The following is a 22,941-nucleotide window of genomic DNA, read 5'->3' as shown; positions in this document are numbered from 1 at the left end:
GCTCAAGTCACAATTTATTTTTTTAAAAAAGAGAAAAAGAAATAACACTGACAGTAAATCGGAAAAATTGTGTTTAGGATAAGTACTTCACTCTGAGCCATTATTTTACAAGAGATAGAATAAAAATTACTCAAATGGTTAAAAAATATAGAGAAGCAATGTGTGCAGTCCCAAGCTCAAAAAGTCCTTCAAATCACAACATATCCAGCTGGAGGTGTTGGTTCATATCTGAGACTCAGCTTGACTTTTGTCCTTTCTCTAGGCAGGAAAATGTGAGCAAACCTGGCCCACACTGAGACTTCCCTGGGATACCCTTCCATCCTCTAACAACTGGAGAATCAGAGATATTGTCAGTCAAATAGGTCTCTGTGAACAATAATTCATCATAGATTTCAGTCTCTTTTTGCCTTTGTAAAGTTTTCACAACATGCTGCAGCGAGGTGTCCCACAGCTTAACCACACACTTCCCTGATAAAACACCCACATCTTTATTTTTAATCTCCTGGCTGCGTACACTGCTCTTGTTTTTTGTGTTGGAGGAGACAGAATAATTTATCCATAGTCACAATCTCTGTGCCAAACACGGTTGAGTACACATGGAACAGCTAAGCCTTGACAAGAACAGGGTGTGTTTAATCATATTTTGAAGTTTTCCATATTTTTAGCATTTGAAATATGGTTAAATGACCTTACAATGGCAGTAGTTTCAACACAGTTTGGTCCTCTGCATTTTCTTTTTCAAGTTAAAGATTGTTATTTTTATGTACAAAGTTTGATAGAATTAAATTCTATGAAGTATATGAATGAGTATAAAAAGGATCTACATATGTTGATGTAACACTAATTTGTTATTGTTTGGAGTTCATTTCTAAAATGTCTGCAATTCAAAACTTGTGTAAAAGAATCTGTTTTTGCTTGAGTGCTGCATGGCCATATGTACTTTGCTTAGTCAACTTCTGCTGCTGTGTGTTATTGGAGATGTCACACTGAGTACATTTCTAGAAGCAGTGTAAATGTATTTATTCTTCTGTGGTTGCTTTCCAACTCAGACAGTCGAGGTAGAATCAGGAAATGTAGGTTTCTTTAGGAGTGTCTGGTGTTTCTTGGAGAACAAGAGATAGAGTTCATTGGTGCTAACGGTCCAGGCAATTAAAGAAAGCCATTAGATGATGCTAGTCCTTGCTCACAACTTTGATACTTTACATTAAAATGGACTAGTTTGAGTTAGAATCTGAAGAAAGCTGTATGTGGTCTTGGAAAGTGATTTTATAATAGTCTTTAAAGGTTTTGTGTGTTTCAGGTCTTTATTTTCCTGATGTGTCAACATTGGCATGACTGCTTTCTTCCTTCTTAGTTTTTTAAATATTGATTTTTATTTTTAGCTGTGAAAGTAAAAAAGTAGGCTTTTTTCCTGATGATAAAGAATATTTTCTTTGAGGCACTTGAAGGATGCATTACATAATCTTAAAGTTCCTTCAACAGGTTTATAATTTCCTGTACCCAGCATGGGTGACAGCCTGCCAAGCTCTAGGACAGCCAGCTGATCCTGGATCAAAAGCAAATTCCTTTTAGTTTTGGATTTTATCCCACCCAGACACACACACACACACAAATGCACACACGTGAAAATGTATGGATTTAAAATCCCCAAAGAAGAGCAATGCATACAATTAGTGGTTTCATTCACAGGGATTGATATTTGAATCAAAATGTGTTTAGGGTGCAGATGGGCTTTTTTGCCTTGTTTTGGTTTTGTTTCTCCATTTAAGCCTTCATCCTGGTTTCCTCATGCTCATTTAGAAATATTTCTAAAATAAAATCCTAGTTCAGTTCAGCAGCATCCGCAGCTCCCTCTGATCACACAAATTTCTAAGGAAGGGCTGTGCCAGTTACAGCAGGTCAGTGAATCTCTTAATAACAATTTGAAGAGAGCAATATGAAAATGGAGTTATCAGTGCTTGCTCCTTTGCCTTTGCACCATTTCTATCTGAACTTTCACACTTTAAGGGGGTCTCATTTTAAGAAAAATGAGAAAACAATTTAGTGTGGAAGGCAGAGATGGCAAAATGTGTGTGGGCCCCTGTGTGCTTTTCATGGTTCCACAATTCCCAATAAAGAAGGTCTGGCACTGTTTCCTTTGAGGTGAATGAATCCATCATTCTCAAAGATCAGATAATTGTTACAAAACTTTCCCAAATTTTCTTCTTTGTTATATCCTATCACTGGTATCCCAGTGTTTCCCTCAGTTCTCATTTATGTGAAGAAAGAAATACAAGACAAGCAAATCTGGTTTGTAAGACATTGTCAGCTGTAAGCTGCTACACGAGATCATTCAACCCTGAGGAAAAATAAAGTTTTCAGATTTGTGAAGAAAGGAGAGCCTTACAAACATGCAAAATATTTTGTTTTAAAAAACTGTATTCCTTTATGTTTGCTAGGAGTAAAGTATGAAGAGAAAGATTAACATTCAAGTAGCAATCAGAGGTTAAGGTTGGATAAATTAAAAAATCTAGATTTTCTTCAAATGTATAGGAAAGGAAATGCTACAAAATGGATTTAGTATGCTTCAGAACTAAATAATTATTTATGAAGAGTAAGAAAAGATATATTTCATATTCAGGTAAGTGAAATGAATGGGTGTCATCTCTGGCTCTGTGTATTACTGATTAGATCTTGGTATTTCTACTGAATGTGGAGGGATAAATAGAATATTTATATGTTGCTGTGATGTTATCTGTCATTAGTGCTACAATTAATTTTGTGGGCAAATACTCTAGTGGAAGATTGCAGACTTTACTGGAAGTGTTTTAATAAACATAGGATGGATTTCAGGTTTGAAACTTTATCCTTTGCTGAGCTACGGAATGAAAATACAAGAGTGTGATACGTTTGGGAGGAATATTTTTACATTTTGTAATATTAATTCTTTTTAATTGTTTGCCAGTGCAAGTATTTGAAATATTATGATGCAAGTATCATAGACTGTAATATTAAAAAATATCATAGGGAAAAACATACTTTGGGAGAAAACTGCTTGCAATTGTGATATTGTGTTTGTTCCTTGTTCTCTGCCAAAAGACAGAATTGCAATGATCATATTTTTCAGTGCACACAACTGAGCTGCAACACCAATCTTGGTACTCAAATGTAGTTTTATCAATCTGGTTCCAGAGCCACATCTAAAACAACAGACAAAATGCAACATTTGGCCCCTAGCATCAAATTAACACCTCTAATTTGTGGTTCAGCAGCAGAGGAATCAGTTGATTGGAGCTGCTGTTTGTCAGTCATTAGCAGCCCTGGGTTGCCATGAGAGCAGAGTGAAGCTGCTCTGACATGTTTTGACTTTTCCTAACAGAAATTTAAACATTTTCTAGTGCAATATCACAGTGACATGTAATTTTAAATATGTCATTGAGGCTTTTACAAAGCAAGCTTTTTTTTTTTTTTCCTCCCCCAGTGAAAATGTCACTGATAACTTTTTAATTTACTTCATTTCATCTCAGTCCTTAGAAGCTGAACAAATTATTCAAGAGTTGCTCACAGAAAACACAAAGGCAGCTCCTCCCTGCTGGAGGAGTTCAGGGTGTTCATGTATCTCTAAGAGGCTTCCAATGCTCCTCTGTAAATAGAAAAGTTCATTGAAAATACAGAACCTGAAGGAAATTTCCCTCAGTTCAGCACTATAGGCCTTGTAATGTTTTACCTTATATGAGTAACATCCAATCCATCAGTAGGTAAAAATTTAAATCAAAGTGCAAAATTTCCTGTCCTAAATTATTATATGTCAAAGTAACTTTTGAGAAATACATATTTTGTACATTTTTCAAATCAATATTTTAGTGGTTTATAGTGACCTGATCTTTTTTAGGGCAGTCCTACAGATAAATTCAAGGAAAAGTGAATTCAGTTCTTGAGATTCAGTGTACTAATACCCTCTTTTGTGACCCCTTCTGAATTACATATTTTTTTAACTTTATATGATAGTTTATGCACTGCATATTTTAATTTCATCAAATTTCAGATTAAGGTGTAAAAGTATAAATAGAAGTTTAAAGAATGTTATGAGAGATAAATTATTCCTGAAAGTAAAACTTCAAGTATTATGGTTGCTCATTATTTTATGGATCCAGTAACGTTATAATGCATTTAGTGGGAGTCTTTCTCATTTTGACTCTTTGTTTGCAATGCTGTAAATATTACTTACCCTAATTACAGATAAAAAAACTTGTGGACCTCATGAGTTCCAGTGCAAAAACAACAACTGCATTCCAGATCACTGGAGATGTGACAGCCAGAATGATTGTGGAGATAATTCTGATGAAGAAAACTGTAGTAAGTAACTTTTCCCTTGGTCCATGTTAGAACAGAGTCAGGTTGGCAACGTGCAAGAGAAAACCTTGGGATTTTTATAAAACACACGTGAACTTTCATTCAACACCCTCTGCTCTGCTGACCGCAATTGAAAATGTCCCTTCCTGTAATTCTCAAATTCTGTTTATTCTTATAAAGAGCTGTATCAGCTATGAAAAAATGCCTGACCTCCAACTGCTTAATAATCTGGTGAATTAAAAATAAATATTGGTTTACAATTCGTTTATCAGTTAGTTACATTTCAAATTTATTATATTTAAAAAAGAATCATAAATACTGTTCAAAAGTGAAGTGATAAGCATTTGTTAACAAGGAATTTTGATCAAACATTACCTGCTCATTATATTCATTGTATTCTTGAGATGATTTGCCTTGTTTCATATTGAGAAGTCAATTTCTTTAGTATTTAATTGCATTGAGAAATAGATGTGGTTATTCAAAGTAACTCAGTTACCCAGTTCTCTCCTACCCATGAGGAACCTGAAGGCCTAATAAATCTCTGTAATACCACTTTCAGGGAGTTAATTTCCATCTGGATCTCAGGAAGAAATGAAAAATTTGTAATGCTTTTATCTAATAATTACTGTCTTTATAAAATATTTCAAGAGGGACATTCCCTATATAGTTCTGAAGCCCCTTCTCTTGACAATTGCTGTGGTTTTTTTTTTTCCTTTTTACTCAGAAATGCACAAAGTTAATATCTTTTTCTTGCACATAATCATGAATACTCATTCCTGATTGTATACCATGAGAGTGTATTTAGTATCTTCAAGGTGATGATCTAGAAAGATTAATAAATTCGACATTCTAATGCAGAGTGAATGCTGCTGCCCCTTTCTGCAGTCCAGGATGTGGTGTCCCTAGGTACAGAGTGTCTCATTCAGCTTGGGAGGTTAAAGTGGATTTGTCTGCCTGGTAATTACTCCCTGCACTTGAAAATATTGTGAGTTTTATTACTGCAAGCAGTAGTGCTGTGGTTTTCATATGGAAGTGTTACAAAAAAAAAAGGAAAATGTGGCTCAGTAATCACGCAGAGCCTTTTGTTGTTGTGCCCCAGGGGGGTTGGCACACAAAAGCTTTCTTAGCTTTGTGGGACATTTTACTTGGGGATTGATTATTAGTGTCAGTTTTCTGTACTACAAGTAGCAAGAAATCATTTTATGTTTTTATTCTCATGTAGAAGTCAAATAGAGAGTGATAGTTTTGCTGTGATGGTGTTAATCTATAGGACTGGGCAGTTTGAAAATTTGGGAAAAAAAAGGAAAAAACAAAAACTTCCACAAAATGTTGTTGCTGTTGGCAAAATAAGTGTTGAGTATCTGAGTATCATATTTGGAATTAGCCATGTGTATGACCCAGCAGTAATAATTCTCTTCCTTAAAGTTCAGATCATCATACTACAAAGTGCTATCAAAAAATTCAAATAGAGAATATAGAGAAAATTCAAATAGAGAAATAATCTGAAGTTTCTAAGAAAAAAAAAGATTATGCTGTTAGCCAACTTTGTGTCCATATTAATAGCTAAGTTATACATTCAATTCTTGGTTGTTCTCTAGACTTGAAGATAAAAAAAAAAAATTGTAATTAATTGTAATGGATGGAATTAGTGAGTTGACAGTACCCAGGTAAAAAAGGTGTTAGGGTTTTTTAAAGTTTACTTTTGCTTGTCAAATGCATACTTAAATTCTAGCTATGGATTCTACTGTTTAAATTAAACACAGCAGGCTTGCATAGTTTTAAAATCCAAAATCTTGGAAGCACTGGGGCACTACTTAATACTGTTCAGCTCTTTGAAATAGTTGTATAAAATTTTTATAGACCATCAAGCCACTTACAGAATAAAGTGCAATGAAACAAATACATATGAAATTAGAACTTTAAAAGCATTTGACAAAATAAGTTCCATTGCACAGTGAGATAAATTGTTCATGACATCCATGAATATAATATACAAAAGGCTATCAGGGAAGTATATCAGAAAATGAGTTGTTTTTCAGGAATGAGGAATGAATTCACTGAATTATAGAAATTCAGCTCAAGCATTTACACTTTTCTCTAGAGTTTCTTCACATGCAAGAACTTTACTCTTCTGATCATATCATAACAAAGTCTCAATGGGCACAATAATATAGCACTAATAATTTTTCACACCCATTCAGTTTTTTTTTTTTTTTAACATGTAATGAGCAGGTAGTATTTGATCAAAATTCCTTGTTAACAAATGCACTTTAGTTCTGAACAGTGATTATGATTCTTTTTGAGAGGTAAGAAATCCTATGCGTAACTAACTGATAAAGGTAAACTAATTGTAATATTTATTTTTAATTCACCAGATTATTGAGCAATTGGAGGTCAGGCATTTTTTCATAGCTCTTTATAAGAGTTTTTGTCATTATTTGTCTTACAGTCTATTGGTTTTTTAACTATATTTGGACGGTTTGAAATAAGACTTATTGGCTTGGATATTGGTATGTAATGGGTCCACAATAAGAAATGTAGGATACATTTTTAATTCTTCTGAGGTAATATCTATCTGGAGGGAGAATTTGCTTTCAGCATTTATTTGGATTTTTAAAAACAAATTACCACAAAAATGAAGTTTCCTCTATCAGGAAACTCCAATAAAGGAAAATTCAATAGGAATTAATCTTATTCTATCTAACCTAAAAAGGAGGCACCAGTATTTTTTTTTTTTTTTTATTTAATGTGATTAAAGAAAATGTAAGGTACTGTAACCATTGAAGCAAAGCTAACACAATAATGTTGTGGCAAGACATGAATTCAATCAGTGTAAAAATATTTGTGCTGCTACAAGTTCTTCCTAATGCTCTTTTGTTGCTTCTACAAGTTGCCAAGAAAACAAATGAGTTAATTTTGTCCTGGGATAAGTTTATATCCCAAATGCTTTTCTTGGGAAGGTGTTTCAGTGTTTTGGTAAAGCAGCTTTACCAATGTTGTCCTTCATGGGTTATACAGAAGTCCATTAAAGCTTGTTCCTTTAATATTGTTTTGTATTAATACTCATTCCTTTCTAACAATCTGAGCACTGATGGAAAAGTACTTTTCTGTGTTCATATGTAAATCACAGAGCTGGAACCCAGCAGCAGAAGAAATATTTCTTGCAAATGGAGATTTGAGTACTTAGCTCTTTGTGTACATTTTTTCCAGTATCAAATCTCTGCTTATAAATAATTTATTAGCAGTATAGCAAAAGTATTTGCTTGTATTTTCCAATCAATATAGAAATATGTCAAATGTTTTGTTTGCTTGCGAATTACTTTTCCCACAAATTATTTCCTGTATATATTTTATCATATCATGAAATTCTCTTTCTTGGATTGATGAAAACAAAAAGAATTAAATGTCAGGGATTTACTAAAGCTTACACTTTGAAAGAAAATTTGAGGTAGTGTGCATATAATCTATGTCCACATCAATGCCAGCCTTTAATTTGTTGAAATATAACATTTCTGAAGAATTGATGTAATTGTTGTAGATGAGCTTTTAAAATTACTTTCCTACAACTTCAAAACTTGTTCCTACCCAAAAAGTGAAGTTTCTCTTAAAAAATTTCAAAAAGCGTTATTTTGAATCTTTTTATGAAGTAAAGAGTGGAAAAAGGCAGTGGAAAAGTTGATTAAAACTGTTCCTTTCCTGGAACAGTTTTTGATTTTTATAAATCCTTGGGGGGAAAAAACCAACCAACCAACCAACCAACCAAAAAGAAAACAGACCCCAAAACACATGAAGTCAAGTTTGTTACATCCATGTAACTTGTGTGTGGTGTATTCTCATGCTGGTATTTACCAAATTTTTCTCAGTTTGAGTCCTCTACTATTGTGTTTGCTTTTCTTTATCACTGTGGTACATTTTCCAAAAGCATTCATGCTTGCACCTTCCATAACTCACTAAAGGACCCTTCAGCATTTCTCAATTTATTGCTATCCATTCCTGATGTCCATTCCTGCTGTCTGCTCTGTCTCTTCTCTTTTTTTTATCCTTCTTCCTTTCATTCAGTCACTGTCATTTGTTGTTTCCCATCTCTCTGCTGAAAAGATTTTACTAATTAATCCTTATTTTTGATTTTACGTCATTTACACAATGCCTTGTTTTCTGTGGTGGAAATAATCCCGCAAATAATCCTGTTTTGCTTTTTAAGTCCTTTTTTTCCCCAAGCCCTCTGACTGGCAGATCTAAATTGCACATAGAGACTTGTTTAACTTCTCCTAAATCCCCAATACCTTCTACCTTTGTTTAGTCTAATGCTCCAGAATGCAAAAAATGTCATTTGGAGTGGTCCTCATTCTCAGGAGGAAAGCACATGATGTTCTCCTGTGGGACTCTCCCCCAGAGGTCCCCCTTGCCAATGTTTCTGTGTCAGCAGTAGTGAAAAAATTTATTTTATTTGAAACACCAAATTTTGTGTTCCATTTGCCATTCCCCTGAATGCTGAGCACGGGGGAAGCTGACTCTTGGCACACACCCTCTAAAAGATATGTGATAAATGATGTGCTAGTGAGTGATGGAAAGTCAGAAATCTGCTTAGTTCTAATTTCACTGGATATTGACATGCAAAATGTATTTCTGCTCTGTGGTGCATATCTCACAAACCCTCTAATGACCTGCATGTGTGGAAATTAATAAAATATGTACACTCAATATCATGTTATTTTGCAAAGAAATTTGGTAGAACCCAAATGTATGAAAGTAATGAAAGTATTTTCATTACTGTCTTACTATACGTAAGTGAAATTTAGTTAAAAGATGTGGAATAAAATCCCACAGAAAACCACTTCTTATCATTTGCAAGCTAATTGTTTTGAGTTTTTCATATTTATTCATTGATTGATTGGGAGGGTTTATTTGTAAAATATTTAAAGGAAATTATAATAAACCTAGGGTTGTTTCTTTTCTTTCTTCAGAGCCTCAAACGTGCACTTTGAAAGATTTTCCTTGTGCAAATGGAGACTGTGTTTCCGCAAGATTCTGGTGTGATGGCGACTATGACTGTGCAGATGGCTCAGATGAGGTAGGGATCTTCCAGAATAAAACATTTCTTTAGAGAATTAGTAGCTTTAAATTGTTGGAGAATGGATTCCTGCATAGAAATTTTCTGAAAAGCAACAGTGGTAACTCCACACATAAATCCCTGTATGCAAATATAATTACTAAATTAAAACCAAACCTCCTGATGTAATTATTCTAAAAAGAGAACACATAAATAAATCAAGTAAAGTTGAAGAGTATTCTACATTTTCTTGTCTCAGTAGTGATCTGAAACTCTTCCCATCACATAAAGACTTTGTGTCCTGCTTGGGAAACCATTCTCTTTACACACAGCATTGGCTTGGTTTGAGAGAATTTTTTTGAAATAACAATGAAGACTGTTTGCTGTGCATCAGAAGCTCACTGAATAATACTTTGCTGGCTTTCTGGTTTTTTTTTTTCCCTTTTTTCCCTTGTCTTTTCCTGTCAATGCTGACCTCAGGTGTTTCCCAGCTATTTAGAGGGTGTGTGCCACCATTTTGAATCATCTCCACAAATATATTTCTTTTCACAAGACTTTAATTACTACATATTTCATAACATGTGGGATTATTGGCTGTAGCTTCTGTCACCAGCTGCATATTTACCAATGTTTATATTAAATTCTTGATCTTGTTTATTGGTTGTTTCTGGTACCAGAGGTATTGTGAAACAGGCTGTTCTAGGGATCAGTTCCAGTGCTCCAATGGCCAGTGCATCTCGGCAAAATGGAAATGTGACGGCCACGAGGACTGCAAACTTGGGGATGATGAGAAAAATTGTGAACCAGGTATTGTTTTAAATAATTCTGAATTATAAAATGAAGCCAGGAATGAATCAGAGTGAAGGAAGAATATAAATCATCAAATCATGATTTCTTGGGCACTAGTAGCAGCAAGAAAGTGCAAAAAAAATCTGAAATACTTCACCTTTTGACTTTGCATCATTGTGTATTCTTACTGGTGTTTTGAAAATCCCACGTATGTACAACTCTGCAGTGTGAAGCTTGTTGGGGCATAGGTATTTAATTCAATTTTTTTGAATTGTAATTTGTTAATAAATACTCAACATATAAAATTCTGCTCTGAAAATGTCAGTAAATCTTGGTGTGTCCTGAGATGTTTTGCTTTGTGGTCTTCATTCAAAGTTTAATAGTCTTTATGCAAAGATTTTTGTCTACTAAATTATTGTTATTTTTATTTTATTTTAGGTTTGCTTTCTTGGAAAATACAGTTGTTTATTTTAGCAGGAACTTTCCTAAATTTTTTTGTAAGCTAGGTGTCAGTGATAAAAGCCTATGACAAAACTCTCCTGATTTACAGTGCAACAAAAAATATCCACCTTTATATTAAAATATCCTGCTTAATATTTATGTTTTTGATTGTAATAAGGTATACTTTCCAATGAGATGATTTCCTAAAAATTTAGTTTATTCAATTATAAATTAGCTACATTTAGCTAAACTCTAAGCCCATTTTAAGGAATGCAATTTTTTGAATATACTCATTCTATGAAGATATGCATTTGTGTAGTTGCCTTTGTTACCAAGCATAAGGAAATAATAAAATTAAATTTCTAAATGAAAAACACAAATACCTTTTCACTATACTTATACAATTTATTTGGGATGCCACAATTCAGATTTGTCAAATATTTTATTGTATTTTAGGAAAGTGCTTAGACACAAGTTGGCTTGCTATTAACCAGAAGGAAACTTCAAATTAAAAATCAATTTATTCATAAATTATATTTTTCTTAATGCCAAAATATGTGTTTGTAACCAGCATCTCCAACCTGCTCTTCAAGTGAGTACGTGTGTGCAAGTGGAGGCTGCATTTCAGCATCCTTGAAATGCAACGGGGAGTTGGACTGTGCTGATGGCTCTGATGAGGTACCTGACACATTTCTGGTGATTTATTTCTTTTTCCTGATTTTTTGTTTTATAAATTTTTTAGGTCTCAAAATAATTGAAAGGGCAAATAGGGTTTTCCTGCATCCTCTGAGTGCTGTGAGATAATTTAGCCCCATGATTGTATGTTTCTGTGCTCTGTGGACAGGTTTTGACAGCCTGTGCATTTGACAAGTGCAGAAATGTGTTTTCTCAAAGTCAACCCCCAAGCGTGGTTCTGGGGCGGTTTCCATCAGGGTCTGCTCCATCCTGGCAGCGTGGACAAGTTGTTGCTGCTCTCAGTCATTAATCCATAGCTGATGTCTGTGTTCCCACAGATGGATTGTGTAACAGAATGTAAAGAAGATCAGTTTCGGTGCAGAAACAAGGCGTACTGTATCCCTGTGCGATGGCTTTGTGATGGGATCCATGACTGTGTGGATGGCAGTGATGAAGAAAACTGTGACCAAGGCAAGAGACACTTCTCCAAAAATGTTCATTGGGCTTTTTTATGAACACACATATTGCAAGTTAGTGGTACCCTGGCCATTATGAGTGGAGAAAGGAAAGTTCTGCAACCTCTTCTGATGAAGACAGTACAGCAGCTTAACAAGTGATCTATAGGAATAAGCAAAACTTAGGTTGTTTATGACTTGTTCTTCCTTTCTGTTTCCCTCCCCAGTGATGAAAAGGTCATGTTGTTACTGGAAGCACATTCTTTTTCATCAAGGAAATCAGCAGTAAATCTGGTTAATTTAAGCTTTTATAGGACACAGTAAATTACAAAGCCATGCACAATAAATCACACAGCTGTGCAATATAATGAACATTTGCTAAATAAGTCATCTTAAGAACCCAGGTTTCTGTTTAATTTCAGAAAATTACAGAACACTTTGGATTGGAAGAGACCTTAAAATTCATCCAGTTCCAGCCCTCTGCCATGGGCAGGGACACCTTCCACTGTCCCAGGCTGATCCAAGCCCCATCCAACCTGGCCTTGGACACTTCCAGGGATGGGCATCCAGAGCTTCTCTGAGCAACCTGTGCCAGTGGTTCACCTTCTTTTTTGTGTTTGTCCATGAGCAGCTTGTTCATCCAGAGTCCTTCTGGCACACTCTGACTTACTCTTTGTTGAGACACATCACTCCTGGGCTTGGAAGAGGTGATGCTTGGATACCAGCCAGGCTCTCCTGGGCCCCTCTTCCCTCCAGGGCTTTCCCAAGCACATCCTGGAGAAGCCCAAGTGTGCTGTCCTGGAGCCCAGCAGTGTAGGGATCTTGCTCTGCACCCTCCTTGCAGCCTGAAGGGTTTTGAACTCCCCCATTCCATGACCACTGCAGCCCAGGCTGCCCTTGACCCGCACATTCCTCACCAGCCTCTTAATCAAATTAAAGGACTTTTTTCCTAAAGAATAATTTTAATTGGCATTTTGTCATCCTTTTGGGTTTTTTTCCTGGATTTTCTTCTTTCTTTTTCTTTAAAGTGGATAGTTCTGTGGGTTAGCCACCTACAGTCACATGTTCTGTGCATAAATTCAAAGCATAATGGAGTACAGTTGTATGTGATAATAATCAGATACAAAGCAAACATAATCAATTGTCCTTTCCTTGTTTTAAGTTTTTTACACAGTACTTAAGACTAAAGGGGGGAAAAAAAGACATTGTGTGTGGATGGTTAGGTTTGAAAGAGAGACCAGGAAATCCAGAGAATGTGCAGAATATTCCAGAGGTGTTTAGGTGCAAGAAGACAGATAACAAAGTCAAATAAATAAATAAATAACAGCCATCTAGTCCATTTTAAAAGTGCTTTTAAAATATCTCAACTATATCTCTTTAAAACCCAATGAAGTGGAAGTAAATAGTAACACACTTATTTTATCTGATGTCCACGTTATTCTTTGGGTAGCGTAATGGAGCTTCTGTGAACTGCAAATTGCTTACAATACAATAAGAAACCTATTCCTAGTTGGTTATTGCTATCATACTTTGTATTTATGTCACAATTATAATTCTGTTGCAGAAATCTATTTTATAAAGGAATTATGACAGGCAGAGCAATCACATGAAAGAAATTCCAGTTTATCTCACAGATAACTAATTTTTTCATCTTTGGAAATACAACAAACACAAATGGAGTTTTATTCTACAGCATTCTAAAATAATATCCATAATATTTATCTGTGGCCCACTGTGCATGTTTACAAAAATAACTCTCTTCAATCTTATTAAACAACTAGAATGATGGTTATATTGTGATTGCACACACTATTATTTGGATTCATGCCTTTCATCATGAAGAGTACTTGAATTTTATATATTTTCCTTGGATAATTATACAGGATATTTCTGTTAATGTTCATAAGTTATATTTGCCATGGGAATGAATAATACCTGGTAGCAGAGTGAGAGTTCGAATATCCTTTTATGCAATGGGCATTTCATGGAAATTAGTTTTTTGGGGGGAAAAAGTTCAGCCATTCTGAACCTTTATAGCAAGAGAAAGCCTTCTGTTGATTTTAATGAGGTGTGAACAGGGCATTGAATGAGTGAGTAAAAAGCCACTGAAGCCTGATCTAGCTCTTAGAGTGGGTGTAATGCATTGAGGTAAGCCACAGTAAGAGTTTTGGCATTATCATATAAAATTTCATTGTTTCCTTCTCTGCAGGTACACAGCTTTATTTATTTTATAATCCACTCCTCTCAGGAAACTGAAAATCCATTTACCAAAAAAAAGTGTTTTATAGGAAATTAATTGCAAGAACTTTCCATAACTTTGTTGATTGGTAGTGATAAAATTTAGTCACAATTGGGAAACAAATTCTTTCATATCACAACATACATTAGAACTGAATCCACCTTGAACTAATTTTTAAAGCCTGAGAGCACTCTGCCCTAAACCATTTTCCCTTACCCTAGGTTCCCTTTTGTTAGATGAGTCAGAACGCATGGAAGATTTTATTCTTGCTGCTTTCTGTGTTCAATAACTGTCCCAATGAGGCATTTCAGAAGTTACAGAAAGGAAGATCTGGCAGAGGTCACTTTAATTTTATCTGTTCTGTGCCCACATGGCTGGACCTTTCCTAGATACAGCATTTGGAGGTGGTGGGGGTTTTACAAAGCTGGCCAAGCCTGTTGCTCCTCAGGAGAAGAAGAAGGTGCTGCCTCATGGCTGATGGGCTGCAATCACTTTGTCTCCAACGTGTGACTCAGAGAGTGGAGTAGGAATAGGTGAAGGATCAGACACTGGTGTGAAATAAACCAGGACTGAAGTGGCTTTTCACATATTTGGCCCTATTTCTGTTTATTTCATTCTCTGATGGCCCAAATTCCTGATGTACCAGCCAGGCCTTTGCTGAGAGGCTGCAGCACCAAGGAGAGTTGCAGACAGGGAGTTTGAACATCTCCTGGCTAAATGCAAATGGGACATGCCCAGCTGGTCACTGGTTTGGTAATTCCCAGCTGGCAGTCAGAGACAGGGACTGTTTGGTCAAGGAAGAGATTTTTGAATGAGTATTCCTCTGCCTCTCCAGCCTGTTCCTTTGGGATCTGTAAATTTAGTTATGTTACTTCTGTTACTCTCTGCAAATAGTGTGTGGTAAGTGGTTGTAGTGGTTTTATCAAAAACTGACATTCTTTCGTCTTTTTGTTTTCCTGCCTTTTTTTTCTGTTGTCTTTTCATCTTCCCAGGGGGAAATATATGTAGAGCTGATGAATTTTTGTGCAACAATTCCCTCTGCAAACTACATTTTTGGGTTTGTGATGGTGAGGACGACTGTGGAGATAACTCTGATGAAGTTGCTGAAATGTGTGGTATGGCATTATATTTTTCAGAGTTTTGTGTATAACAAAGCAAGAATAGCATTTAAGACACACAAATATATAAAGGCACATGTGCCTTAAATTTTGTTTTGCTTTTAGAAGATAAGCTTGAAATATGGGGATATAACTTTCTTTTGTTATTGCTTTTCATGTAATTTCAGATATTTGATATTTTCTGGTTTTGAGAAATGAAACTTTTCTGTAGGAAACCCACAGAGGGAGCAAAAAGTTACTTGTATGATGTAATATTGACCATCATTATACTTCATCTTTCTTTTGCTATTTTTCTGCCATATTTACTAGTTCTCAAAAAAAAGGTATAAATCACCCTTATCACACAAAACCTCTAAAAGAAGTACTTAAAATGCCAACACACATCTGGCTTTGAGGTGTCATAAAAAAGGATTAACAGCTGGGTAACAGCTGCTTCTTTTCTTTGCTGTGCAGTAAAGTTTCCCTGCCCTCCAACGAGGCCCTACAGATGTAGAAACAACAGGGTTTGTCTGCGGCCTGAGCAGATTTGCAACGAGGTCGATGACTGCGGAGATAACTCAGATGAAGATCACTGTGGTAGGTGATATTGCCTTTCTAGGCATTCTGAGCAGAGAAAACACCTTGAAGGCAAACTTTGTTACCCAGATCTGCTTGTCCTTCAGTAAAGCTGAACTGCAGGTTAGCAGATCAGGATTTGAAACCAAAAGAATTTAATTTCCAGTCGCCTAATGCTTGGCGGTGATTCCCATTTGTATGTGTCTAAAATAACCTGAGAATCCTAAATACTGATTTATTTTTTCTCTTATCGACCTGTAATTATGTAGATAAAATCACGTATAAAGCCAGACCGTGTAAAAAAGATGAGTTTGCTTGCAATGACAAGAAGTGCATTCCCATGGAGCTGCAGTGTGACTGGTTTGATGACTGTGGAGATGGCTCAGATGAGCAAGACTGCAAAATAAGTGAGTTGGGCTGGCAAGATCTGTTCTCTTGATTGTAGCAGAAAATAAACAATTAGCCAAGACATTCATCTGTGCAAGACCTATTAAACAATACAGAACTCAGTTTAATGTAGTTCCTTTTTTTAGTTAAAATTTAATGAAATCCTGTAGCACAGGAGCAAGGCAAATTTGATAGCAATTCAAGTTGTAGAGCTTTTTTGGTGTAGTTACGAGTTCTTTACAAAATTTAAGTACAAGTTGATTGTATTGTTTCATATTTGCAACAAGAAAAAATTAAGTATTAAATTCTTGATGGGAAATGTATCTCAGCTAAATACAGTCATTGCATAAAATATAATACATTAAATCATGCAGCTGTAGATAAACACTATAATGTCATTTATTTGTTAAAAATTTACCTGATGCTCTTTAAACAGAAAGATGAATTTGATAGTTGTTGTTGTTAAATTAGATGTAATTTTTAACACTTTGAACAAAGTGTTAAAATCAGGGATTTTTTTAGACATTTTGTTTATGTTTAGGCATCGCTGAATATACATGTGAAGATAATGTGAATCCTTGTGGAGATGATGCGTTCTGTAATCAAACAAAATCATCCCTATTGTGTCAGTGTAAACCTGGATTTCAGAGAAACAGGAGGAACAGACAATGTGAAGGTACAGATATTTTCCATCTTCCCTTGTTGTGAAGTATTAAAATTCTGTAGTCAATTTTCTGTGCTGGAGAAGAAGATACATATCATGTTTGGGGTTTTTCTTTTTCCACAGAGTAAAAGCTGTTCGATAGCTATGGGATTAAGAAAAGAAAAGAAAAGAAAAGAAAAAAAAAAAAAAAAAAAAACCACAACAAAACCAAAAAAGCCACCAGAAAGTATTTACAAAATGTAGATTCATGCATTTTACCTGGAGAGGTTATCAAAGATTTAGCATTAGTTGTTAAGAACAACTGATTTAACATAAGTTGTTAGAATGTCAAGAGGTTCAAGTCAGGCTATTAAATAATTTAAGGACTAAATGGATTTTTTTATGGTCTAGTAGATTATTTAACATTGGTATTAAGGTTGGCATATGAGAATATTTTGAGATGCTTAAAAGAATGAAGATGCATAATACAAAACCGAAATCAAGGTAAACAGATAGAAAGTGAATTTCCTTAAAAAATGTAATCTTAATATGTATGGTGCCACACTGGTGAGCAGGAAAATGTTTGAGTTTGTTTGTTCATCTTTGCTCATCTGCTTTGTTCCATGGCTGTATGAGCATGTTAAATAGTAGTGTACTGAACTACAGGTATATAAATTACAATTTTTTCTTCATAGATATCAATGAATGTATGGTATTTGGTACCTGCTCCCAACACTGCCATAATTTAAAGGGCTCTTACAGATGTGCGTGTGAGAAAAATTACAAGGAGAGGAACAACAGTTGCATAGCAAAGGGTAAGGCTGTAAAAATCAAAAGCGACAGTGCTGTCATTTGTTATATAGCTTGTCCATATTTTTTGAAGCAAATTTGCCATGGGAAGATCATATTAATGAGTCATTAGTATTTCACACATAACATGGACTCTCTCAGGGTTTGGCATCACTGCCTGTTACTAAAGAAATCAGATTATGACATGGGAACAAATAGGATTACTAACTGAAGATAATGGTTTGTTATTATAGGAACACAGACATAATTCTGGGGGCTTATAATTTAAAAATCTGGGAATCATTATCCTAAATCTGAATTGTCCACCAGCTTAATTTCCATTGTAATGCAGTTCATGCTTCCTTCTTTCCTCCCTGATATTTGCTTTAACCAACCTCCTCTTTGTTCTTGCATTTATCAGGAGGAAGGGAACAAATGATGCTTGATATTTCATACTCATAAGGAGGAAGTGTGTTGGACAGACATTTAAAATTGATTCTCTATGGATAAATGCAATATTAATGGGGATATAAAAATAATCCAAATACATTCTAAATTATCAATCAGATTTTCACTTTCTCAAAACACAATTAATTGATATTAGAGAACATTTTCTTATGAATAATATACTTTACAACATCTGGATCAAGATGGTATCTGGCTATCTGAAATGAGGAGATGTAAGACACAGGTTCTGTTGCAGTCAACAGCCTTCACTAAAGATAAAATCATTCCACTCCTAATTTCCCATTGAGCAATTTAAAGCCATGTTTATTGACAGTTCTCTGTTCCTTTAATGTATACATTTAGGACCCTCTAAGACAGCATGCATATATGGGATATGGGATTCATATGGGGTTCATATGGGCTGAATGCATAATATTGTGTATTTTTGTATACTGCTTTAAAATATTCAAATTCTAATATTACATACACCTTAAAATGTAGTCCTGGGTGTCTCACTGTGTACTTGGTGAGCACTGAAGTTGATATGTTGATATCAGAATATCAAGAGTTGCATTTATTTCCCAGAGTGTAGGTGCTTCTGCAGTCTTCAACAACCAGAAAATAATTTTAACCTCAGAAATTATATCAGCTGAGCACCGAAAAGCTACTTGAGTAAAACACACTGATTTTGCATTAGTTGACATTTACCTTATTTTTGTTTCACTATAATAATCCCTAGGCTCTGAAGATCAAGTTCTCTATGTTGCTAATGACACTGACATCCTGGGTTTTGCATATCCATTCAACTACAGTGATGCTCATCAGCAAATATCACATATTGAACACAATTCAAGGATAACTGGAATGGATGCATATTTTCAAGGGGATATGATTGTTTGGAGCACTCAATTTAATCCAGGAGGGATTTTCTACAGAAAACTTCACGACAGAGAGAGAAGGCAGAGTAACAGTGGCTTGATAGTAAGTGATCAAAATCAAAGATTAAATCACACAAATTTAATACAATTTATTTTTTTTATTCTGACTCTTCTATAATAGCATGGGCTGATTCAGTAAATTAAAATGTCTCTCTGAGAATGATTTTATTTCAGTGATATATATGGCTACTAAAGCTTTTCTGTTCAAGACTCTGACAGATTTGGTAAAGTCTCCAAGACAACGAAATTGTAGGATTTGAAAAACTTTCCTGCAGAGAAGTAATCACTATATTAGAACATTGAGAAGGCTGTATACCATTGAGATTTTTTATTTCAACAGGGAAAAGGGAAGAATATAATATATAGAAGAAGAAAGCCATGAATTTCAAATCTTTGGAAGACAGAAAATGAATATTAAACACAATTTAATTTAATTTCTACAGAGATCATATAGACAATAATATTGGCAAAGTTATGACATACATTTAAACGTTAGAACAATTGGTATTTACTCCTGTTTTTGTTGAACTTCATAGTATCTTATTTTGGATAAGCATAAATGTAGGTTTAGGCTTTGCAACAGAAATGTATATTTTCATAAGCTTGGGTAATTTTAAGTGGTCTTTACTTGAAAATAAAATAAATGCAGGTTGTTACTCATTTTGCCTAAAATGTTTCTACAAAATTCTCTAGGAAGTGATATTGCTGAACTGAAGATAGCAATGTGGTCTTTGCATTGCTGTTTCTATAATGCTGTAAATTTAGATTTGGGGTTTTTTAGTCTTCATTGAATTTGATAGCAGAGTAGAGTTTTTAATGGTGTTTTTTTGGCCAGTTAGAAAAAACACCTCTCTGGCTGTTTCACGTTTCCTTAAACTTAGGAGAGGTAACAGTGATGACCTCCCATCACATGCCTGCTTTTATGCACCCAGAATAAACAGGAGTAGCAACAGTAGCCCAATCTTTCATCTATAATTCATACACTTCTGAAACCACTTCTGAGTACATTCCACCCAAGGATATTTCCTCTCCAAAGGAATGACATTCCTGACCTTTGACACCAGCAGGGCAAAAAGCCTCCTGATGTAGGCACCAATGGGCCCTGAAGATATCTGGAATCTGTTGTTGCATCTTTATAAGAGTGGTTTCAAACCAACACTCCCACCTGCCCAGCAGAAGTGTCTAGATTTCGTTCAGAGAACGTGTATGGAATGTAGATCTGAAGTACAAAATAATGCCTAGGAACCCTAACAGGTCAGCTCTATCATTTGATTTTGCAGAAGTATACCTGTATTGAAGATGTGGAGTAATTCTGCCATTGAGTTTTCTCATTTAAATGTGGTGTACATTTCTGTTTGAAAACTCCTGATTAGCAGATCTGTGTATCGAGTTATTCATTAGAAAATAATGAAAGTGTGAAGCCTTGTAAAGTTAGTGTTGAGAAGGTGGTGGTGTTATTTTTTTTTTTTTTTTTTCTTTTTGGGGGCAATCTGCAGGTGCATTCTGCAGCAAGAGCAGCTTGCTGACCTGCAGCCTCTCTAAAAGATCTAACACTTTCTTAGAGATCCATAAAATGGAGCATAAGCTTCCTTCAGACATCTTCATAGTCCAGGGACTGAAATTTTCACAGCTCATTTGTCACTGCCCCCCTGTTTAAACTAATAGAGAAAAAATATTGTTAGAATTAGTATTTCCCTAATATACTGAAATAGTTTTCACTTTTTGTATCCCTTTTCACTGTTATCTAAAAAGATCTTTTAGTCACTTCCTTTTTGATTCAAAGATATTGAAAAAATGATGGTTTTCTTTATACCCCATGTTCCCCTGTCTCTTCAGTGCACGTAGGTCCTTGTGACAATGTTTGATCCAACATAAGAATTCAGATTACAAATCTGAATGTGGAAAATGCGCAGACTGTCTTTGAATAGATCTTGGACACTTCTCATTTATATTTGTGAAATATTTGCTTCTCATTGTGCTTAACTATTCAGTTATTTTCCCAGTGTTATCTCATTAATATTCTAATATTGTTGCCTTATTTGCAGCTGATCAATAGGTTAATTGGTTTTATAGTGTTGCTTTAATATTGTCACTGAAATTTGGCTTTAAAAAGCTTGAGAATTCCTTAATTTTAACCCAAGGTTTTTTTGTTTTTTTTTTTTAATGGATAAATTTTCAAAGGTTAAATTATAACTTTTATATCTAGACTTTGATATGTAAATCAGGACAGTAAACTTGAACAAAGTCACCTGCATTTTCAGGTAATTACATTAATGCAAAAATCCATCTCAACTGAAATTGCTCCACAGAATTAGCATATCAAGAGCCTTCCTCAGAGAATAGCTTTAAGTAGCTCTCCTGATTTTCTGTGAAAAGGGGTTTAAGACTGGTACAAATTCAAGCATTAAAGGAAATAGTAAATATCAGCTCTTCAGAGTTTATTGACAGATGCAGAAGAGGATTTCATCCCAGCCGAGTGCAGGCAGTCAGAGTGAGTTGGTGATAACTGGAGCAGCTTTTTGCTGCCTAATCCTTGGAGAGAGCTGCAGAAGTTATCTGAGGTGAACAATGAACACGGAGCCACCCCACACTTCAGTTCAAGTGCTTTATTTTATGGAAGAGGACAAAAAACATGAAAATGATGATACCATCTAACAGGAAGAAAAGCACAGGTTTTGTAGTGTATCCAGTCAGTTTATGGGCAGCCTGCTCCAGCCCCAGAGTTCTGAGAGCTTCACAAGAACCCTTAACCACCCTCGGGATGAGTCCCAACCCTTGGGACAAGGGTTCACAAGAACCCTCAAGAACCCTTAACCACCCTCGGGATGTTTCCCAACCCTTGCCCCTGGGCCCAGTGCACCCCTGTGAATGCAAACTGCTTCCAGCCCATTTTCTCTGAACAGCAGGAGTTTATTTAGAGCTACAGCTCTGTCTGGATGAAGTTTATATACTTAGAAGACTCTTTCTGGAATCAGCTGGTTTGGGTTTATAAGTGATCCTACTTTATGTAATACAAGTGGTGGTTTGGTGAATTACTGCACCCACTGGGATGCTCATCTATCAACAAAAATGTTGTGTTTCAGTGGGCAAAAATCTAAACATTTTGTTGTTTTTAATTTCTTTTTACTGTTCTAGTAATATAACATTAGATAATGTATTATTTTTAATGAAGGTATTTTAGGCAAAATAAAATATTCCTTTACTTTGTTCCACAGCAATTCCATACCCAAAATATCTGCAAAATAAATAAGATAAAATACTGCTTCATATGTGCTTATAATACAAATTAGATTTATTGTTCCTGTTAAACATTGCAAAGGGATGCATTCCTACTTCATGTGCAACATATTTTTTTCAGTCAAACTCAGCTTTGGGGGCTGAACATCTGTAATCTGCCATTATATGATAAAGGTTTTCAGATCCAAGTTATTACTGCAGCTTCTTTTTTTTGTGTGTGTTTGTTCATTTGTTGGGTTTGTTTTTGGGGTTTTTTTGTTTGGTTGGTTGTTTTTTGGGGGTTTTTTGGGTTTTTTTTTGGTTTTTGGTTTTTGTTATTAATTCTTTACCTTGAAAACAGAATTTACAAAAGACAGCAGTTCCGATCAAAAGTCATTGAGCTGCCGTGGTCTGTAGCTGTGCAGAGACTTCCAAACTGTGAAAGGCAATTAGCTTTCAAACCACAGTTTTTCTAATAAGTTGTAGCACATTATAATTAGCATCAAAGTGGGCTAAAATCACTGCAGAAAACATTAATGTGATTTTCTTCCTGTATTTTCATCCTTATTTTGTATGCAGAATTATTCATCAAAATTAACATAATCCAAATAAGCTATTAGGTAAGAGCTCATTTCCAGTTAGCAATTTTGCTAGACAGTGTGAGAAGATGCTGAAGACCTCACAAATATGATGTAGCTGCAACTTAATGAACACAACTGGAAATTGCACAGCCACAGCATCAGCTAGTGGGTTTTTTCCTCTTTTTTTAAAATCTCTTACACCACATGGCTCCTTGACATTTCTTCTGTTCGTCTCCCTCTTCATTTGATCTTTAATATTCCCCCAGCATTACTGGAGCTTTACTTT

The 22,941-nt window shown here is 35.2% G+C and overlaps 1 protein-coding gene across 1 annotated transcript in view; it reads left to right on the top strand.

Annotated features, from left to right (window-relative positions):
- Nucleotides 1-22,941, top strand: part of LRP1B (LDL receptor related protein 1B) — a 634,437-nt gene that overhangs the window by 562,796 nt on the left and 48,700 nt on the right. Inside the window, exons 67-77 of the mRNA XM_053982292.1 lie at nucleotides 4,219-4,335; nucleotides 9,297-9,403; nucleotides 10,060-10,189; nucleotides 11,184-11,290; nucleotides 11,626-11,758; nucleotides 14,974-15,096; nucleotides 15,553-15,675; nucleotides 15,924-16,061; nucleotides 16,583-16,717; nucleotides 17,380-17,499; nucleotides 18,660-18,901. Coding sequence (XP_053838267.1) covers nucleotides 4,219-4,335; nucleotides 9,297-9,403; nucleotides 10,060-10,189; nucleotides 11,184-11,290; nucleotides 11,626-11,758; nucleotides 14,974-15,096; nucleotides 15,553-15,675; nucleotides 15,924-16,061; nucleotides 16,583-16,717; nucleotides 17,380-17,499; nucleotides 18,660-18,901 — 1,475 coding nt within the window. The remainder of the gene's footprint in view (nucleotides 1-4,218; nucleotides 4,336-9,296; nucleotides 9,404-10,059; nucleotides 10,190-11,183; nucleotides 11,291-11,625; nucleotides 11,759-14,973; nucleotides 15,097-15,552; nucleotides 15,676-15,923; nucleotides 16,062-16,582; nucleotides 16,718-17,379; nucleotides 17,500-18,659; nucleotides 18,902-22,941) is intronic.

This window comes from Vidua macroura, chromosome 7, assembly GCF_024509145.1.
Source record: "Vidua macroura isolate BioBank_ID:100142 chromosome 7, ASM2450914v1, whole genome shotgun sequence".
Classification (NCBI taxonomy): domain Eukaryota; kingdom Metazoa; phylum Chordata; class Aves; order Passeriformes; family Viduidae; genus Vidua; species Vidua macroura.
The sequence above is the reverse complement of the archived record's forward strand: the minus strand, read 5'-3'. Positions and strand labels throughout refer to the sequence as shown.